At 37.9% G+C, this 19,521-nt stretch overlaps 2 protein-coding genes across 3 annotated transcripts in view; both read right to left on the reverse strand.

Annotated features, from left to right (window-relative positions):
• The window catches only part of LOC307152251 (NHL repeat-containing protein 3-like), a 31,113-nt gene extending 18,358 nt beyond the window's left edge, over positions 1 to 12,755 (reverse strand). Inside the window, exons 1-4 of the mRNA XM_079860732.1 lie at positions 12,657 to 12,755; positions 11,712 to 11,861; positions 8,418 to 8,568; positions 2,760 to 2,954 (exon numbers count right to left, since the gene is read on the reverse strand). Coding sequence (XP_079716858.1) covers positions 2,760 to 2,954; positions 8,418 to 8,568; positions 11,712 to 11,861; positions 12,657 to 12,707 — 547 coding nt within the window. The 5' untranslated portion in view covers positions 12,708 to 12,755. The remainder of the gene's footprint in view (positions 1 to 2,759; positions 2,955 to 8,417; positions 8,569 to 11,711; positions 11,862 to 12,656) is intronic.
• Positions 12,756 to 18,057: 5,302 nt separating this feature from the next.
• Positions 18,058 to 19,521, reverse strand: part of LOC307152249 (NHL repeat-containing protein 3-like) — a 29,127-nt gene continuing 27,663 nt past the window's right edge. Inside the window, exons 7-8 of one of the 2 annotated variants that reach the window (XM_079860729.1) lie at positions 19,191 to 19,479; positions 18,058 to 18,541 (exon numbers count right to left, since the gene is read on the reverse strand). In XM_079860729.1, the coding sequence (XP_079716855.1) occupies positions 19,239 to 19,479 (241 nt within the window). In that variant the 3' untranslated portion in view covers positions 18,058 to 18,541; positions 19,191 to 19,238. Of the gene's footprint in view, positions 19,480 to 19,521 lie in introns of both variants that reach the window. The other variant, XM_079860730.1, reaches the window with a different exon arrangement.

Consider the following 19,521-nt stretch of genomic DNA (forward strand, 5'->3'; position numbering starts at 1 on the left):
TCTGGGGGCTTCCAGCGAATTGGGTTCCAGCATACACTAGTTTTTCCATTTTCTCTGAGAAACACATCAATGGGGATGTAGGAGATAGTGATAGCGGTGAGAGTGGCTGTGGTGTTAATGGAGGCTGTAATATGCTGTCTTGGCTTTCCTGGTCGTGTTTGGGTGCTGAATCTGTTGTTATTGGAGGCTGTAATATGCTGTCCCGGCTTCCCTGGTCATTCTTGGGTGCTGAATCTGTTGTTATTCGAGGCTGTAATATGCTGTCCTTGGGAGCTGAATCTTGTGACATTTCTAATATGTCACAGTCTGACTCTGGTGAGCTCAGTGGGCAGGGCTCAGCTGAAGTTGTGTCCGTGAGCAGAAGTTGTTTTGTTTAGTACAAAGTTTTGTTTTTCTTGTAAACGCTTTGTATCCAGGCCTTTCCTAAATTGTCTTTCGTGATACTGGAAATGTATCCATTCCTTTTCTGTCAGCAATCGTTCATAATCCGTGAATTCGGTAGATAGAATGTTGCAGGCCGACGGTAGATGTTCTGGGGTAGAATCAGGGTAGAATCCAGGACTTGCGGTGTTTGTAAATTTTACCGCTCTGTATCGCCTGCTTAAAGGCTAGTTTGATGGATGTTATCAAACACATAACAAGGAGTGCTGTGCGTAAAATCATGTCAGAAAATTCTTCAGAAAATACACACATAAACATGCGCACGCACACACAGACACACACACAAATACAGACATGCACACACACGCAGACACACACGTGCACAAATCAATCAATGCATCTCATTTACTAATCATGCATATGCAATAATTCACATAAAAACACCAGTAACTTTCACACTGATGATGTGTTCATTGACACGAGGGCGGGGCAACCTGTCACTCACATGAGATAAGCCAATAGCAAACCACAACCAAAGCACCCACATTTGTTCTTCTTCCAGAAGCGTTTCACTCAGATATAAGACACAATGTAATACTGTGGGCGTGTTTAATGCAAATGACTAACCTCAGGTATGCAGTCGCTCATTTACAATACTCAAACTAGGGGTGTAACAGCAGGGGTGTAGCCAGGACATTATTTCTGGGGGGGGGGCCAGTCTTTTATTTGGGGTGGCACTTCTATTTTAAAACTCACGCAGCCGCGTTTTCCCGCGGCTCGTCAGGCCATAAACAATGGATTGAACTTCCTTATGGACACTTCCTTAATAATGTCTTATTGGTAATCCATGTTATTGGGATGGGTGCTTAGATAATGTGCGAGTGCGATGTGTCATGATTATGTGAGGGGTTAGGGACCTTAACATGAGACGGGGATGTTTTTAGACAATATGAATTGTCATTTTAGGTGATAATTTATTTAGGTAAACCATAGCATTTTAAGTGCAATATTCAATTTATTTTTCATAATTGTCTTTTTGTTTGTTTGCTGAGTTTTCAAATCTGCGTCGGACCAACCTCCATTTCTCACACATTGCAATAATGCCAATATTGCAGCAAATGAGCATGTTATAAACTGTCTATGGTTATAAAGCATGCACACCTGCGAACAAACGCCGACACAAAACATGACGCTCTCTTCTATACTCACTCTAACAGTAAGCTTATGCAATTTCCCCCTGTGGCTCAGTGATGGGCTCAGATGGTCAAGGCCACACCCACCCTCCACCTTGCCCTGCCTTTCTCCTCCTCATTAGCATTTAAAGCTACAGACACCGAAACGGCCCGTCTGAAGGAAGCTCATTCTGGGACTGGCTTGTAGTGGCTATAATTCTGCACCAAGGCTGAATTTTTGGAAAGAGATTTCAGATACAGTACTAGGGACCACTAAGGCCTATATTAAAGCCTACAAAAAGTAGCATGTCATGGGAGCTTTAAGCCTTTTCGCGCCAGAGACCCGTGTTCGAATCCCGGCTCTGGCGGCAGATGAAACTTATGCTGCTCACGGTCAGCTTTCTTACGTACAGAAAGCGAATCCACCCCTCGCGCCCTCCTGTTCACTCGACCGGGGGCGAGTATTTATGAGTATTTATTTAAACTCAGGAGTTTTTTTTTTTAAATTACATTTATTTTCCCCCTCCTCATACTGGGGGTGGGGCTGTGAGGTTGGGGGGGGGGGGGGGGCGGGGGGGGCCGAGCCTTGACCAGTGGTGGCCGTGGCCCCCCCTGGCAACCACGTAGCTCCGCCCCTGTGTAACAGTATATCGCAATGCAAAAATGCATCAATATCTATTGTGTATAGTTCAGAGTTTTTATGGCAGTACTTCATTAAACTACTATATATAATGTTGAATATAATGTATAATAATGCAATGGGGGAATATTAGTGTGTCCTGATAATGCCAGATGTCTGATGTTACCAGTAAAAGTGTTCTACATCACTGTAAATATATCTAGTCAGTGACAGAGATCAGGCATATTCTGCATTTTCAGCTTCAGAATCATGAATATTGTTATTCTGGCGTCTCTATTGTGCTTTGCGTTTCAGCACAGAGTCCATCCTATTCATTTACACACACAATCTAATATCAGATTTAGCATTTAATCAACAGTAAATCTTTTATCATGTGTCTTGGAGTATGGCAGTAATATGGTAAGGTGAGTTCAGTGTCGAGATATGTGTCGAATCGTGACGCGAGGGGATCGTTACACCGCTACTGCAAACTCATTAACATTACAGCAGAATGTGTGTGTGATCCAGACGAGATGCTCTCGTGTCAGAGATAACACACACACACACACACACGATCCGCTTCTCACCTGGAGAGAGTTTGATCAGACGGTTGTTCACGTCTCCGTCCACGATGTAGATTTCTCCAGAGCTGTGGATGAAGATTTCTGCCGGCTGGTCGAACTGGAGCGGACTGAGAGAAGATCCGGCTTTCCCGGGGGATCCCAGAACCCGCAGGAGCTTCCCGGTGGGAGAATACTGCTTCACTGTGTGTCCGAACGGCCCTGAACACCAGAGAGTCAGTCAGCTTTACTCACACACTCACACAGCGCTTTCCACAGAGCTTCAGAGCAGCGTTACAGAGATAACAGGAGAATAATACAGCAGAGTCTCCAGAAGAACACAGCAGGGCCGGAGTGGGGCCACAAGCAACAGTTCAGCTCGTACTATTGTGTAGTTTGTATTAATACCATGGGTTAACAAATAATGTTAAGGTTAAATAATAATTCACTTAGACTTTATAAGAAGCAATTGCGACTTTATATCTCACAATTCTGACTTTATATTTCGCAATTCTGACTTTATATCACACAATTCTGACTTTATATCACACAATTCTGACTTTATTTCACACAATTCTGACATTATATCACACAATTCTGACTTTATAATACACAATTCTGACATTATATCACACAATTCTGACTTTATTTCTCGCAATTCTGACTTTATATTTCGCAATTCTGACTTTATATCACACAATTCTGACTTTATATCACACAATTCTGACATTATATCACACAATTCTGACATTATATCTCGCAATTCTGACTTTATATCTCGCAATTCTGACTTTATATTTCGCAACTCTGACTTTATATCTCGCAATTCTGACTTTATATCTCACAATTCTGACTTTATATCACACAATTCTGACTTTATTTCACACAATTCTGACTTTATATTTCGCAATTCTGACTTTATATCTCGCAATTCTGACATTATATCACACAATTCTGACATTATATCTCGCAATTCTGACTTTATATTTCGCAATTCTGACTTTATATCACACAATTCTGACTTTATATCACACAATTCTGACTTTATATCACACAATTCTGACTTTATATCTCACAATTCTGACTTTATATCACACAATTCTGACTTTATATCACACAATTCTGACTTTATTTCACACAATTCTGACTTTATATCTCACAATTCTGACTTTATATCACACAATTCTGACTTTATATCTCGCAATTCTGACTTTATATCTCGCAATTCTGACTTTATATCACACAATTCTGACTTTATATCACACAATTCTGACTTTATTTCACACAATTCTGACTTTATATCTCACAATTCTGACTTTATATCTCGCAATTCTGACTTTATATCTCGCAATTCTGACTTTATATCACACAATTCTGACTTTATATCACACAATTCTGACTTTATTTCACACAATTCTGACTTTATTTCACACAATTCTGACTTTATATCTCACAATTCTGACTTTATATCTCGCAATTCTGACTTTATATCTCGCAATTCTGACTTTATATCTCGCAATTCTGACTTTATATCTCACAATTCTGACTTTATATCACACAATTCTGACTTTATATCACACAATTCTGACTTTATTTCACACAATTCTGACTTTATATCACACAATTCTGACTTTATATCTCGCAATTCTGACTCTATATTTCGCAATTCTGACTTTATATCACACAATTCTGACTTTATATCTCACAATTCTGACTTTATATCACACAATTCTGACTCTATATTTCGCAATTCTGACTTTATATCACACAATTCTGACTTTATATCTCACAATTCTGACTTTATATCACACAATTCTGACTTTATTTCTCGCAATTCTGACTTTATATTTCGCAATTCTGACTTTATATCTCACAATTCTGACTTTATATCACACAATTCTGACTCTATATTTCGCAATTCTGACTTTATATCTCACAATTCTGACTTTATATCACACAATTCTGACTTTATATCTCACAATTCTGACTTGATATCACACAATTCTGACTCTATATTTCGCAATTCTGACTTTATATCTCACAATTCTGACTTTATATCACACAATTCTGACTTTATATCTCACAATTCTGACTTTATATCACACAATTCTGACTTTATTTCTCGCAATTCTGACTTTATATCACACAATTCTGACTTTATATCACACAATTGCGACTTTATTTCAGGCAATTCTGACTTTATATCTCACAATTCTGACTTTATATCTCGCAATTCTGACTTTATATCTCGCAATTCTGACTTTATATCACACAATTCTGACTTTATATCACACAATTCTGACTTTATTTCACACAATTCTGACTTTATATCACACAATTCTGACTTTATATCTCACAATTCTGACTTTATAACACACAATTCTGACTTTATTTCACACAATTCTGACTTTATATCACACAATTCTGACTTTATATCACACAATTCTGACTTTATATCACACAATTCTGACTTTATTTCACACAATTCTGACTTTATATCACACAATTCTGACTTTATATCTCGCAATTCTGACTCTATATTTCGCAATTCTGACTTTATATCACACAATTCTGACTTTATATCTCACAATTCTGACTTTATATCACACAATTCTGACTCTATATTTCGCAATTCTGACTTTATATCACACAATTCTGACTTTATATCTCACAATTCTGACTTTATATCACACAATTCTGACTTTATTTCTCGCAATTCTGACTTTATATTTCGCAATTCTGACTTTATATCTCACAATTCTGACTTTATATCACACAATTCTGACTCTATATTTCGCAATTCTGACTTTATATCTCACAATTCTGACTTTATATCACACAATTCTGACTTTATATCTCACAATTCTGACTTGATATCACACAATTCTGACTCTATATTTCGCAATTCTGACTTTATATCTCACAATTCTGACTTTATATCACACAATTCTGACTTTATATCTCACAATTCTGACTTTATATCACACAATTCTGACTTTATTTCTCGCAATTCTGACTTTATATTTCGCAATTCTGACTTTATATCACACAATTCTGACTTTATATTTCGCAATTCTAACTTTATATCACACAATTCTGACTTTATATCTCGCAATTCTAACTTTATAACACACAATTGCGACTTTATATCACACAATTCTGACTTTATATCACACAATTCTGACTTTATATCTCGCAATTCTGACTTTATTTCACACAATTCTGACTTTATATCTCGCAATTCTGACTTTATATCTCGCAATTCTGACTTTATTTCACGCAATTGCGACTTTATATCTCGCAATTCTGACTTTATATCACACAATTGCGACTTTATATCTCGCAATTCTGACTTTATATCTCGCAATTCTGACTTTATATCTCGCAATTCTGACTTTATATCACGTTTTGCGACTTTATTTCACACAATTCTGACTTTATATCTCGCAATTCTGACTTTATATCACACAATTGCGACTTTATATCTCGCAATTCTGACTTTATATCACGCAATTCTGACTTTATATCACGTTTTGCGACTTTATTTCACACAATTCTGACTTTATAACACACAATTGCGACTTTATAACACAATTCTGACTTTATATCTCGCAATTCTGACTTTATAACACACAATTGTGACTTTATATCTCGCAATTCTGACTTTATATCACGCAATTCTGACTTTATATCACGTTTTGCGACTTTATTTCACACAATTCTGACTTTATAACACACAATTGCGACTTTATAACACAATTCTGACTTTATATCTCGCAATTCTGACTTTATATCACGTTTTGCGACTTTATTTCACACAATTCTGACTTTATATCTCGCAATTCTGACTTTATATCTCGCAATTCTGACTTTATAACACACAATTGTGACTTTATTTCACACAATTCTGACTTTATAACACAATTGTGACTTTATTTCACACAATTCTGACTTTATATCTCACAATTCTGACTTTATAACACGCAATTGCGACTTTATTTCAGGCAATTCTGACTTTATATCTCGCAATTCTGACTTTATATCTCGCAATTCTGACTTTATATCTCGCAATTCTGACTTTATTTCACGCAACAGCGACTTTATTTCACGCAATTGCGACTTTATTTCACGCAATTGCGACTATATTTCACACAATTCTGACTTTATTTCACGCAATTGCGACTTTATTTCACACAATTGCGACTTTATTTCACACAATTCTGACTTTATAACACTCAATTGCGACTTTATTTCAGGCAATTCTGACTTTATTTCACGCAATTCTGACTTTATATCTCGCAATTCTAACTTTATATCTCGCAATTCTAACTTTATATCACGCAATTCTGACTTTATATCACGTTTTGCGACTTTATTTCACACAATTCTGACTTTATATCTCGCAATTCTGACTTTATAACACACAATTGCGACTTTATAACACAATTCTGACTTTATATCTCGCAATTCTGACTTTATATCTCGCAATTCTGACTTTATAACACGCAATTGCGACTTTATTTCAGGCAATTCTGACTTTATATCTCGCAATTCTGACTTTATAACACACAATTGCGACTTTATAACACAATTGTGACTTTATTTCACACAATTCTGACTTTATATCTCACAATTCTGACTTTATAACACGCAATTGCGACTTTATTTCAGGCAATTCTGACTTTATATCTCGCAATTCTGACTTTATATCTCGCAATTCTGACTTTATAACACACAATTGTGACTTTATTTCACACAATTCTGACTTTATATCACACAATTGTGACTTTATTTCACACAATTCTGACTTTATATCACACAATTGTGACTTTATTTCACACAATTCTGACTTTATATCACACAATTGTGACTTTATTTCACACAATTCTGACTTTATAACACACAATTGTGACTTTATTTCACACAATTCTGACTTTATATCTCACAATTCTGACTTTATAACACACAATTGCGACTTTATTTCAGGCAATTCTGACTTTATATCTCGCAATTCTGACTTTATATCTCGCAATTCTGACTTTATAACACACAATTGTGACTTTATTTCACACAATTCTGACTTTATATCTCACAATTCTGACTTTATAACACGCAATTGCGACTTTATTTCAGGCAATTCTGACTTTATATCTCGCAATTCTGACTTTATATCTCGCAATTCTGACTTTATATCTCGCAATTCTGACTTTATTTCACGCAACTGCGACTTTATTTCACGCAATTGCGACTTTATTTCACGCAATTGCGACTATATTTCACACAATTCTGACTTTATTTCACGCAATTGCGACTTTATTTCACACAATTGCGACTTTATTTCACACAATTCTGACTTTATTTCACGCAATTGCGACTTTATTTCACACAATTGCGACTTTATTTCAGGCAATTCTGACTTTATATCTCGCAATTCTGACTTTATATCTCGCAATTCTGACTTTATAACACACAATTGCGACTTTATTTCAGGCAATTCTGACTTTATTTCACGCAATTCTGACATTATATCTCGCAATTCTGAGAAATAAAGTCAGAATTGCGAGATGTAAACTAGCAATTGTGAGATAAAAAGTCAGTTTATGGTTTCTGCGCACGTACACTTATAATGAGGATCCTACACACAGGTTTATAAACGTGAGCCCTGGAGAGGAGCCCAGAACCAACCGTTCCCAACATCCGTGATCCACAGTGTCGGGTCGGCCGAGGCGTTGGCCAGGAACATCCCATGAGGCATCTCCAGAGAGCTGGTGTTCCAGGCCTGCAGGAGCTCTCCATCCGTGCTGAAGACCAGGACCTTCGGGATGTTCTCGCCTCTCTGCTCGGAGAAACACACACACAGCTCATCAGGATCAAGCCACGCGACTGATGGAGTTCTGACTCTGTATCTCACAAGAATTACTTTTGTCTCATAATGTCAAGTTATAAACTCATAATTGCAAGTGTGCATCTTCCAAATGTGAAGCTGTCTAACCATTGGGCGTTAACACATAACACCATAACACATTCACAATGGAGAATACACACACACACACACAGAAATGAAAGGGTTAAATTATAATACCACACACGCACACACATTGTGTTGTAGATACAGATACGGTAATAAAATGCGTAGTGCTTTATAACACCATCTTTAGGTTTCACATTAATCATAATGAGGCACAACTGTCAAAGCTGATACTTTAATAGAAATGTGTAGAACTGACATGTGATTGTACATTTTATGATATAGTCCATGAGCCAGGGCCCCAAATTTGGTCCATCGGTATCAACGGGGGGACTCAGAGAGACTCAGAGCCCCGTTTGCGTCTCTGGTCTCTGAATGAGACAAAGTTTAGGGAAGTGGATGTACGCTGCTGTACGTCGTAGGTGGAAACCCGAAACTACGGCAGAAATACACGGAGCTCAAACGCGACACATCTGCCGCAGCATCTCCACAGCAGCAAGCGTCCATTATAAACCTGAAGACGCACAGACCACGGACGGCGCGCTGCTCATCTCTCTATTTTTACAGCGATTGATTCCTGCCGGGTCCATAATGAGACTGGCGCGGCCAGAGACATTTTGGGCGCTGCGGCATATTAAATATATTATAAATAGTTTTTCCGCGTGAGAAATACAATGTGTGGCGAGAGGGCGTGACAAAAGACCGAAATGAGTGACTGTCACGTGACACTTGAGAGCCCTGACTGCACTGTAGCAGTTACTGTTACACTGTTTCATAGATTAATCTATGCCAGTCTATGATTAATCTATGACAGCCAGTTTAACCTGCTAGATAGCTAGCCTGCTAAAAACGCCAAGCTTACATTAGCTACTGCTACTATTCCCCACCAATTCACAAGCACAAGAGAAAAAGTATTTTGTACTTACATTTAATACCCCTGGAACTCAATTGAAGTTGATTGAAGATGGCATAGTTGGTAATGTTGTTATAACCAGTCAACTGAACCAACAATCTTTTCACAAAACTGACAAAACCTCGTCAAAATCCATCAATATTCCGTGCATGAGCTACTTTCTGACATTCTAACTGAAAGTGGGTGAATATCAAAATACATGATAGAAACATTTTGTTAAACCACTTACAAGTAGCCTGGGTTTCCCCATACTGCCTTGAGCGGCTAACTTACAAGTGTTATGTTGACAACACTATTGAAACAATTACTTTTTATTACAACTGTACATGAATAAATAGGCCATTTGGCCCTGGACTAATAGGGTATTCTATTTGTCCATTCTATTGGCTCTATTCTATTTTGACTATTTTGCTGGCTGCACAAGTCTAATTTAAGGCTCTCACAAATAAATAGTATGGGTATATTATACATTTTCTAAGTCATCAGAGTGCCTTGAGTATTGAAGTTGTTGAGTTTTGTGTCCGTGGTGTTCTTTCATGCCACAGGGATAAAAGAAAGCATACAGTTTAGGCGGAAATTGTGGAAAAATGTGTGTTATTTCTGGTTTAAAGAAGTCATGTGACCTCTGTGTTTGTCAGACAGATTCAGTACTGGGCTTAAATGAAAGCCTAAAAGGTCCCCTTTCCAACGATACCAAGCACCATATTATAGAATATTGACAATATCCCTAGCATGAGCCTAAACCAGATATACACCAGATTTCAAAAACGGAATTTATTGTAGGGGGTTAGTAACTTCATGAGCTGAAAAAAGTGATTTCGCTACCACCCCTGCACTGCTATCGTGATTTTTCTAATACTAGGGGTGTATACCTTGCCAAAAAACAATGATAGCATTTGCCCCCCCCCCCCCAATCCCCCCCCCCCCCCCCCCCCCCCCCCGTTGATACCGATCAACCCCCCTGGCTCATGGGCTAATAGTAGTGATATTACTATGTCTAAACTGCTGCATTTGGAGCGAGAGTTAGAGGGGGCGTGGCTTACAGATACATGTCACTTTGCTCACAGCTGATTGGTCCAGTTTGGGTCTGCAATCTCTAACCCAGAATAAAGCCTGCACCGTTAGCCGTGTAGCGCAAGTTACCATGGCGATGAACACCTAAAAACCAATCCGCCTTCTCGAGCCCGAAAAAAACAGAGTTTGCTGAAACGAATCTCAGACTGAAACCTGCTTTGTGCAACAGGCCACAGGTCTCCCCTTAACTGACATCATTTTTTAGATCTTATTGTCATCATAATGTGATATAATTACAAAATGATATTTCACTACAAATGAAGTGGTAAACTTTGACAAAATATGATTATTAATGTAATTGTCTAAATGTGAATCCAGAAGCAAAACCTGTGAAAAGAACTATATTAGTGAGCAGAAAGAGAGATGAGAGGTCCTCTGCTGCCATCCGCTGGTTATAACGGCAATTTCAGTGAATTTATCATAGAAATATTACATTTCAACTGTTGTAGAGGCACCTATTGCCAGATCTCCATAAAAGTTAGTCTTCTTGTTTAGAGTCATAAGTCAAATTTACTTTTCTGAGCATGCCTTGAGGAGTTACAGGCTTTCGGGTGCACTTGGTCAAGCCCACATACTGAAGTGACCCTATTATAGACACCCACATGCAAAAGTTTTTTTGGAAAATTATTGACCTAGACTAGAGTCTCAGCACTTCACACTTGAACCCCTAAATATAACAAACCCTTAAACTTATTTGACTTCAGCTAGCTGTCAAGGCAACATTTCCCATTTTCAAAATAGAACCAGAATAAAAGTAAATAAAAATATATAGAATTATTTAAAATGTACAAAATTAATAAAATAAAAAAAATATCGACATATAAAAAGCTAAAATTTCTAAAAATGACAAAGACAAAATATTATTACTAAAACTGAAATTGCATGTGAAATATCAATGGAAAATACAAACATGAAATCTAAAATAATGATACTAAAATAACTGAATCTTATCTCATAATTCTGCCTTCTCCCCTCAGTAGTGAGTGTGTGTCGAGCTCAGGTCAGAAGTGTGTGTGCTCCTCACCTGCGCCACATAGACACGCCCCCTCAGGTGATTGACAGCCACTGCGAACACCTGACCGGTGAACAGCTCGGGGTTTCTGGGCCACGAAATGTCCAGTTTGTAAAGCGCGCGCCCGGAAACCCGGAAGTCCGCGTGAGATCGCGACGCGATCTGGAAACACAGCATACATAATTTACTAATAGCAATAATAATAATAATAAAAACATTAATTTACTAATAACTAGGGGTGTAACGATAATCTCATGTCACGATTCGATACATATCACGATACTGAATTATTGCGATACTCTAAGAGATTTGATACTGTTGATTAAATGCTAAATTTGATATTATATTGTGTGTGTAAATGAATATGACGGACTTGGTGCTGAAACCCAATGAAAAATAGAGACACCAGAATAACAATATTCATGATTCTGAAGCTGAAAATATTATTAATCTCTGTCACTGATATACAGTGATGTCGGACACTTTTACTGGTAACATCAGACATCTGGCATTATCAGGACACACTAATATTCCCCCAGTGCAGTATTAGGCTATACATCATATTCAACATTATATATTGTAGTTTAATGAAGTACTGAAAATAAAACACTGTGAACTTGATTTTTTTCTTCTTCACATATACATTTTATTTTGGGTGAATTATAAACTTCACTAACCACGATACATATTGATGCATTATTGTATCACGATGTATTGTCACACCCTCCTAATAGCGCACACACACCATCTATTACCCAGAGGCTATATGGCATTCTTACAGTATTCTTATGGTATTCATTAGTTTGATTGTTCGACTTACAAAAATAAATAAGAAAGCTACCATAGTAGTACTCTAAATATATCATAGTAACACCATACATGGATAATGTACTATGGTATACTTTGAAATAACACGTAGCATTGTTTCATTTATAATCTCCGGTGACGAGTACTCACGTGAGAGCTGATGGCGCCACACATGAACATGATGAAGAGGAGTAATGCCATGGCAACAGCAATTAAACAGCAGTAATTACGCCTTCTCAGAGATTAATAATAATCATAGACAGTAGGCTTGTTCGACTTCATGCAGCTCTGCGCAGAGCGATCGGCGGCTGACTTGAAGCAGTGCATGCCGGCAGGGCCGGTTCTAGACATTGGGAGGCCCTAGGCAAAATTCATGTTGGAGGCCCCCACCCCCAATAAAAAACACTTGAAACAAATATGATTTCTAACCTTTTTATTTATACAACATTTAATTTTAAATGTAGTATATTTTTACTTACACAGTACATAAGTTTGGACAATTTACTATTTTTAATGTTTTTGAAAGAAGTCTCTTATGCTCATCAAGCCTGGATTTATTTTATCAAAAATACAGAAAAATAATATAGTGAAATATTATTACAATTTAAAATAATGGTTTTCTATTACTATACTTTAAAATATATTTCTGAGATGCAAAGCTGTGTCACGTGATCCTTCAGAAAACTTTATAATATTCTGATTTATTATCAAATGTTAGAAATGGTGCTTAATATTTATTTTATAACATGTGATACTTTTTTTCAGGATTTTTTGGTTATTAAAAAGTTGTTTTAAAAAAGTCTTCACTATCACTTTTATATATTTAACACATGCTCGCTGAATATTCCTGTTTTTTTTCTGTATTTTTGATCAAATAAATGCAGGCTTGTAGAGCATAATAAGAAACTTCTTTCAAAAACATTAAAAATAGTAATGGGTCCAGACTTTTTACTACATCAAACTTTATCTAAGGTAATCTCTTTTTTGTTTAATGAAGATGTTATTGTTCTTGTTGTTATTTAGCTGTTTTATTCAGTTTATTCACAGTTCCAGAATACCACTTCAGTAGATGAACATGAACGTGCTTTTATCATTTATAGCTGCGTTATGGGCAGGATGTTTCCCTCCCATTTAATCAATATTGACTGCAGATATTGTCATATTATTAATATCAGTAATATGATATTATGTATTGCATTGCTACCTTAAATATGCTATACACAAATCAAGTGGAAGAGAAAGACACGATCGCTACTGAGCAGGAAAAAAATTCTAAACTAATATTCGTATAGGCTATGATGTCAGGGTATAATCTAATCATCAGCATCAGAATTAGAAGATAGACCCATAGATATGAGATCCTTTATTTGAAACATTTAAAAATGTCGCAGTGTGTTGGTTTTTTAACTTTGAATACAAACGTCTTGTCTTTTACTTTTGTAGCTTTTTAGCGCAATTTTCCTACGGACAAAATTGCGATTGTTAACTCATGATTTCTGTTCTGTCTGTGCGCACCAATCTTGCACTTCTATCTCCTCCTCAACCAGACCACCTAGAGACTTCGGGTTTTCGGCATTATGTTAATGAAGGTCTAATCTCGGGAACGCACACAAAAAAAAAAAAAAAAAAAAAAAAAAAAAAAACATAAAAAGATGTACTATCTCTTAGTGTTGTGATCCCATGACGTCAGAAAATTGCGCTAAAACACTCACTGAGTTTTTATTACTTGTTTACTAGTCAGCTCCCAACGCGATGTTATTCCTTTTTTTTTTTTTTTTTTTTTTTTTTTTTGCGATGTTATTCCTTGTACGCGCAAATTCAAAGCGTCGCGTCTGGGCACGTTAATGACGCTCGCGCACTTTTAAACTCGACGTAGACTAACAAAGCGGTGAATGATTTTTCCAGAAATGACGCTGATCTACAGTAGCCCACAAGTTTATATTTAAAATACATTGCAATCACTCCAAAATCGATGACCTGCATTACGAGCTGTGCTTCTTTGCGTGCCTTTAGGCTTTTGCTTCGCACTCGCAGCACCTGATGGATGCGTTCGTTGACCGCCGCTGACGTCCCCTCGGACTTAATAAACACTAACGGTTCTGAGATGGTGTTTTTCTGTCATTGTCAGTGTGATGAGTGCAGAGTTAGCTTTAGCCGTTAGCCTCTCTGGAGTTTCTCTCATCACACAGCAGTGACCCGCAGCGTGCACAGCTCAATCGAGTGTGTGTGTCAAAACACAGCTCATCATCAGCACACACACCAGTGTGTCATTTCTAATATCAGCCGTGTGTTTATATCTGCACTTACCTTCAGTTCTGCACAGTCTTTTTTTTATTTTATTGAATTGCTAAGAACATACAAAATCTATGAAATTGATTAAATACAAATTAAATACAATTTAATACAATTGTGAGTACAGCTACAGCTACAGCTTATATAGTCAGGAGAATGTTATGCAAATGACACAGTGAGACAGTTTTAAGGGCTTTGGAATTGCTGGATGTACTGAGAGTGTCCAGGTAGGATTTGAGTTCCTTATAGAAAATAAAAAAGTAGGGCTTAGCATCCTGAAATTTACATTTGTGTAAAAAAAAATTCGCTAGAAAAATAAATAGGTTTATCAAAAAATATTGGTCCTTTCCCAGATAGCAAATAGTAATTGAAACGATGTTAAATCAACATACTGTCAACGATAAAGTCATTGAATCAACGTCGAACTCTGATGTTGATTCTTCATCATGTTGCACCCTCTATTATCATTGAAACAACGTTTAAATCATACCTAGAGATCAACAGAATTTCAATGGTATTTCGATTACAATGGATATTGAAACAATGTTGAAATCCCAGCATATCAACAAAACTTCAATGGTGTTTTAGTATACCACAGGTTTAATCTGAAGGTCTGTAATTTTAATATAATATTAAAAACATTATTATTAGGCTGTAATCCTGCTTTATCGACAGCCAGGATGGGCTAGCAAAATATAGAAAATAGAAACTATACCTTTGGGCTAAGAGGAAACATTATGCGAGCTTCTCGTCTACAATGTGCGTGTGTGATTTTGGTTGGGTGACAGCTGTAGGTTACAGTTTGACAAAAGCACAATGTTGTGTTTTACATAAATATAAGTAGGCTAAACACTTTGCAGTTTTAATGATGTCCTATGAAAAAAAAATGAGGGGGTAGCCTATGTTTTTATGTTTCCACTGTTCGATCGCGCCCGTGCCTCTCTCTCTCTCTGACACGAAACACACACACACACACACACACACACACACACACACACACACACACACATTTCCAGCATTGCAATCTTGACATCGCAGCCTGTTATTATGCTGCGTTCACACCAAACGCGAATAGCGTCAAATTCGCGTCTAGGTCGACGCTTGAACATTTTGAATCCATTCGCGCGTCCAAAGCGAAAGCGAGCGTTTGAGGCGAAATAGACGGGCGTTCAGAGCTATACTAACGTACTATGACTCTACTACCCCCTGTTGCGTGAGCGGTGTATTGCATTTGTTTGGTCCCGCTTCGGATGCCACGATGCCATCAAGCGTTATCTCTGGTCGTAATCAGTCCTTCACTAACCAATCAGCGTTCATTAGCAGAATGCTAGCGTGTTATGGGCAACAACAACTCAACCTGTAAGAAATGGAAAGGACATAAGTACTCGTTCATTCAACTTTCGACCTAAAACCAAAATTCGGTACAACAGGGCTTAATAGATAGATTTCCGATGACGTCACATTTCTCCCGCAACTCCTTACGGCGCCATCTTGTGTGTCAAGTGGGTCAAGCGTTTGTGTTACGGAGCATGATAATATCCTGAATCGGCATTATTCTGAACATGAAAATCATACGATTATTCTCCGTTTGGCTGGAGTTAATGTTCAGTGCTGTTCTTGTGAACATTTAGAGGTTTTGTGCTCTGGAGATGTGACACTTTATCTAATCATTTCCAAGATGGGCTAGCTAAATGCGCTAACGTTAGCTCTCATCGGCTGTCAAATCGCTGTACCCAGGCGGCTACTATCGACACAGCCCTTGAGAGGTGTTGGCTGGGCAGAAGCACACTCTGACGATTGTCCACCTTCATCACTTTCTCTGTGGCCACATCAGCTGGTCGAGCCAGAGGCAAAGGCTACACCTGGAGCACATCGCTCCGTGCCTCTGCTCTCCATCTCTCTCCTACACTATAGTTCGGAGCGTTGTGTTGTTGTTTTTTTACCCAGATGGTGTTGTCTTGACACTGAGTCTAAATGTACCGTATAATAAGCAGATATCAGCCGCCTGGCTACAGCGATGTGAACCGCCAATGCAGGGCTCCAGACTAACATTTCCACGAGGGAGAGAGAGCAAGACAGCGCTTAGTTTGGAGACGGTGAAGTTTTGTTTACACTTTAGCCTGGCTCCGAAGAGAGAGAGAGAGAGAGAGAGAGAGCGAGTGCGCGCGCGCGACCGGCTCTCTCTCTCTCTCTGCTCGTTCTTTCAGTTAAACATGCGCCCAGTTAATCTACATTACTCACCGATCAAATAAGACTTTGGCGGGACAAAAATTCACTTTGGCGGGCGCTAAAACAAGTTAAATGCAGGAGAATTCATGCGTGAATTTAACTGAGTAGTACATGACCATGCACTCGCACAAATGCGACCATATAAAATTTTAACTTGCACATTCTAACAAAATAATTGTATGCTTCCAGAGACTCAACGGTGTGGATGAGATACTTGGCAATGTCCATTTCCTGAATATCGGGGTACGCCGCAGGATTAGCCTACATAACCAGTCCTCTTTCGACATTGTGTAAGGATCCTTTCCATCGATATAACTCAATTTCTCATCATATCTTGCCTTGCAAACATCGTCTAATGTGTCCCTGTAAATAACCTTCACCTTGTCGCCAGGTTTGGAGGAATTTGTCATCGGTATCTCAACACAAAAGAGTCAAAAATACTTTATATTAACTGGCTTTCTATTAATGCAGCACAGTGGCTTACTGACAGCTTTGACACACAACATGGCGGCGCGCCGCAGAGGATAATGGGTAATTCGCGAAACGGAAACCCATCTATAGGGAGTGGGCAGGCTCTCCGTAGACGGGCTCTGCCCCGACCTTCCAGTTCTGCACAGTCCTTCAGCTCCGCCATGTTTATCCGACGCCAAAACACTGGGGCTGCCCGCGGGAAAGCCCAAACAAACGCGAGCATCTACAACAAATACAGCTCAACTAAACAACCGAAAGCGGTCTGTACATAATGCGAGTTGCTTATCCATTTTTCTCACGAATTTTATTAAATGTCAGTCACCACAAAATACACATCTGCAGGCGAACAGGCACTGTGTTGGGCAGCAATCAGAAGATGCACGCCGCCATTGTTGACATTCTTTTGTGCGCTGGAGAGACGCGCGTTCATGTGCACTAGCGCGCGCGTTATTGTTTTGTTGTATCTTGTCATATATTTATTGGAAAATATGTAGAAATATGTATTATCGTTTAGTTTTGGGAGATGTGAGTGCCAATAAAACACATTAAAACTGAAAAATTCCCAGTTACAAAAAACAATGTCTTTATTTACACTAAATACACATACGGTTTGATGCAAATATTATTACACATCAGCACAAATTATATTCCAGCCCAATGTATTGAATTTAAACAGAACCTTTTCATTTGTTTCAGATTTCAATAACATGACAATCACATCTCAAACACAGATGATCACTAACCTGAGAACTAAATCACAACGAGTTCAAGAAGTATCAAAATATCATCATCTGAGGACATGAATACAATTATTAGATCTCTTTAAAATGTCAAAAACTGTGACATGTAAACACAGGTGAGATGACAAAAACACACACAAAGCTTAAATTATCATATACAATCACAAGAACATTATAACAGGATTAAACACATGTACCATAATTAAGCACAATAACAAATACAAAACAAGTGGATTTCCACAGATGTGCATAATTCTTCCCAGATCATCTTTTCAGCTCCTTTTATTCCTCTATGAGAATCACCTGGAATCATATTATATTTCTGATTTGAATTAAGACCTCAGACTTTTATTTGATTATAAACTTGTTTCTGCCACAGAGTAAAAAAAACAAAAAAGGTAACCGTGACATTTTATCTCACAATTCTGACTTTTTCCTCGCAATTCTGAGAAAAAAGTCTGAATTGTGAACTCAACTTTACAAAAGATTAATTAGAAAAACTCGTAATTACGAAAAGTCAGAATTTTGAGAAATAAACTCAAAACTGCGAGAAATAAAGTCAGAATTGTGAGAAAATCTCGTAATTACAAAAAAAATCTGAATTGTGAACTAAACTTTACAAAAATTAAGTCAGAGTTTAGATATAAACTCGTAACTACAAAAAATGTCAGAATTGCGAGAAAAACTCGTAATTATGAAAAGTTACAATTGCGAGAAATAGTCAGAATTGCGAGAAAAACTCGTAAATTACGAAAAAGTTAGAATTGCGAGAAATAAAGTCAGAATTGCGAGAAAATCTCGTAATTACGAAAAGTTAGAATTGCGAGAAATAATGTCTGAATTGTGAGAAAATCTCGTAATTACGAAAAGTCCGAATTGCGAGATAAAAACTCACAATTCCCTTTTTTATTTTGTTATTCCGTGTTGGAAACAAGCTTGGTAAGTCGCTCACGGTTTGATTGACAGGTTCCAGCTATAATCGTTATAATCCAGGAAACCTCTAAACACTGGCGGCGCTCAGCGGAACAAACTTCTGGGCCTGACCGGCTCCGATCTCAGCCACGTACAGATCAGAACTCTTCAGGTCCAGGTCCACCAGGTGTGGCTTCACATCTTCAGCCAGCTCAATGGTGCTGATCACCTGACACTGACCGATGATGCCGATGGGCGGAGCCTCCAGCAGAGTGATCTGATTGGTGTTTAACTGGGCCACCACTATGTACTTCTGGTCAGGAGTGAATCTGCGGGTCATAAACACAGAACATCTCCAGTACGCATTCAGA

Source organism: Squalius cephalus (assembly GCF_949319135.1).
Source record: "Squalius cephalus genome assembly, chromosome: 24".
Classification (NCBI taxonomy): domain Eukaryota; kingdom Metazoa; phylum Chordata; class Actinopteri; order Cypriniformes; family Leuciscidae; genus Squalius; species Squalius cephalus.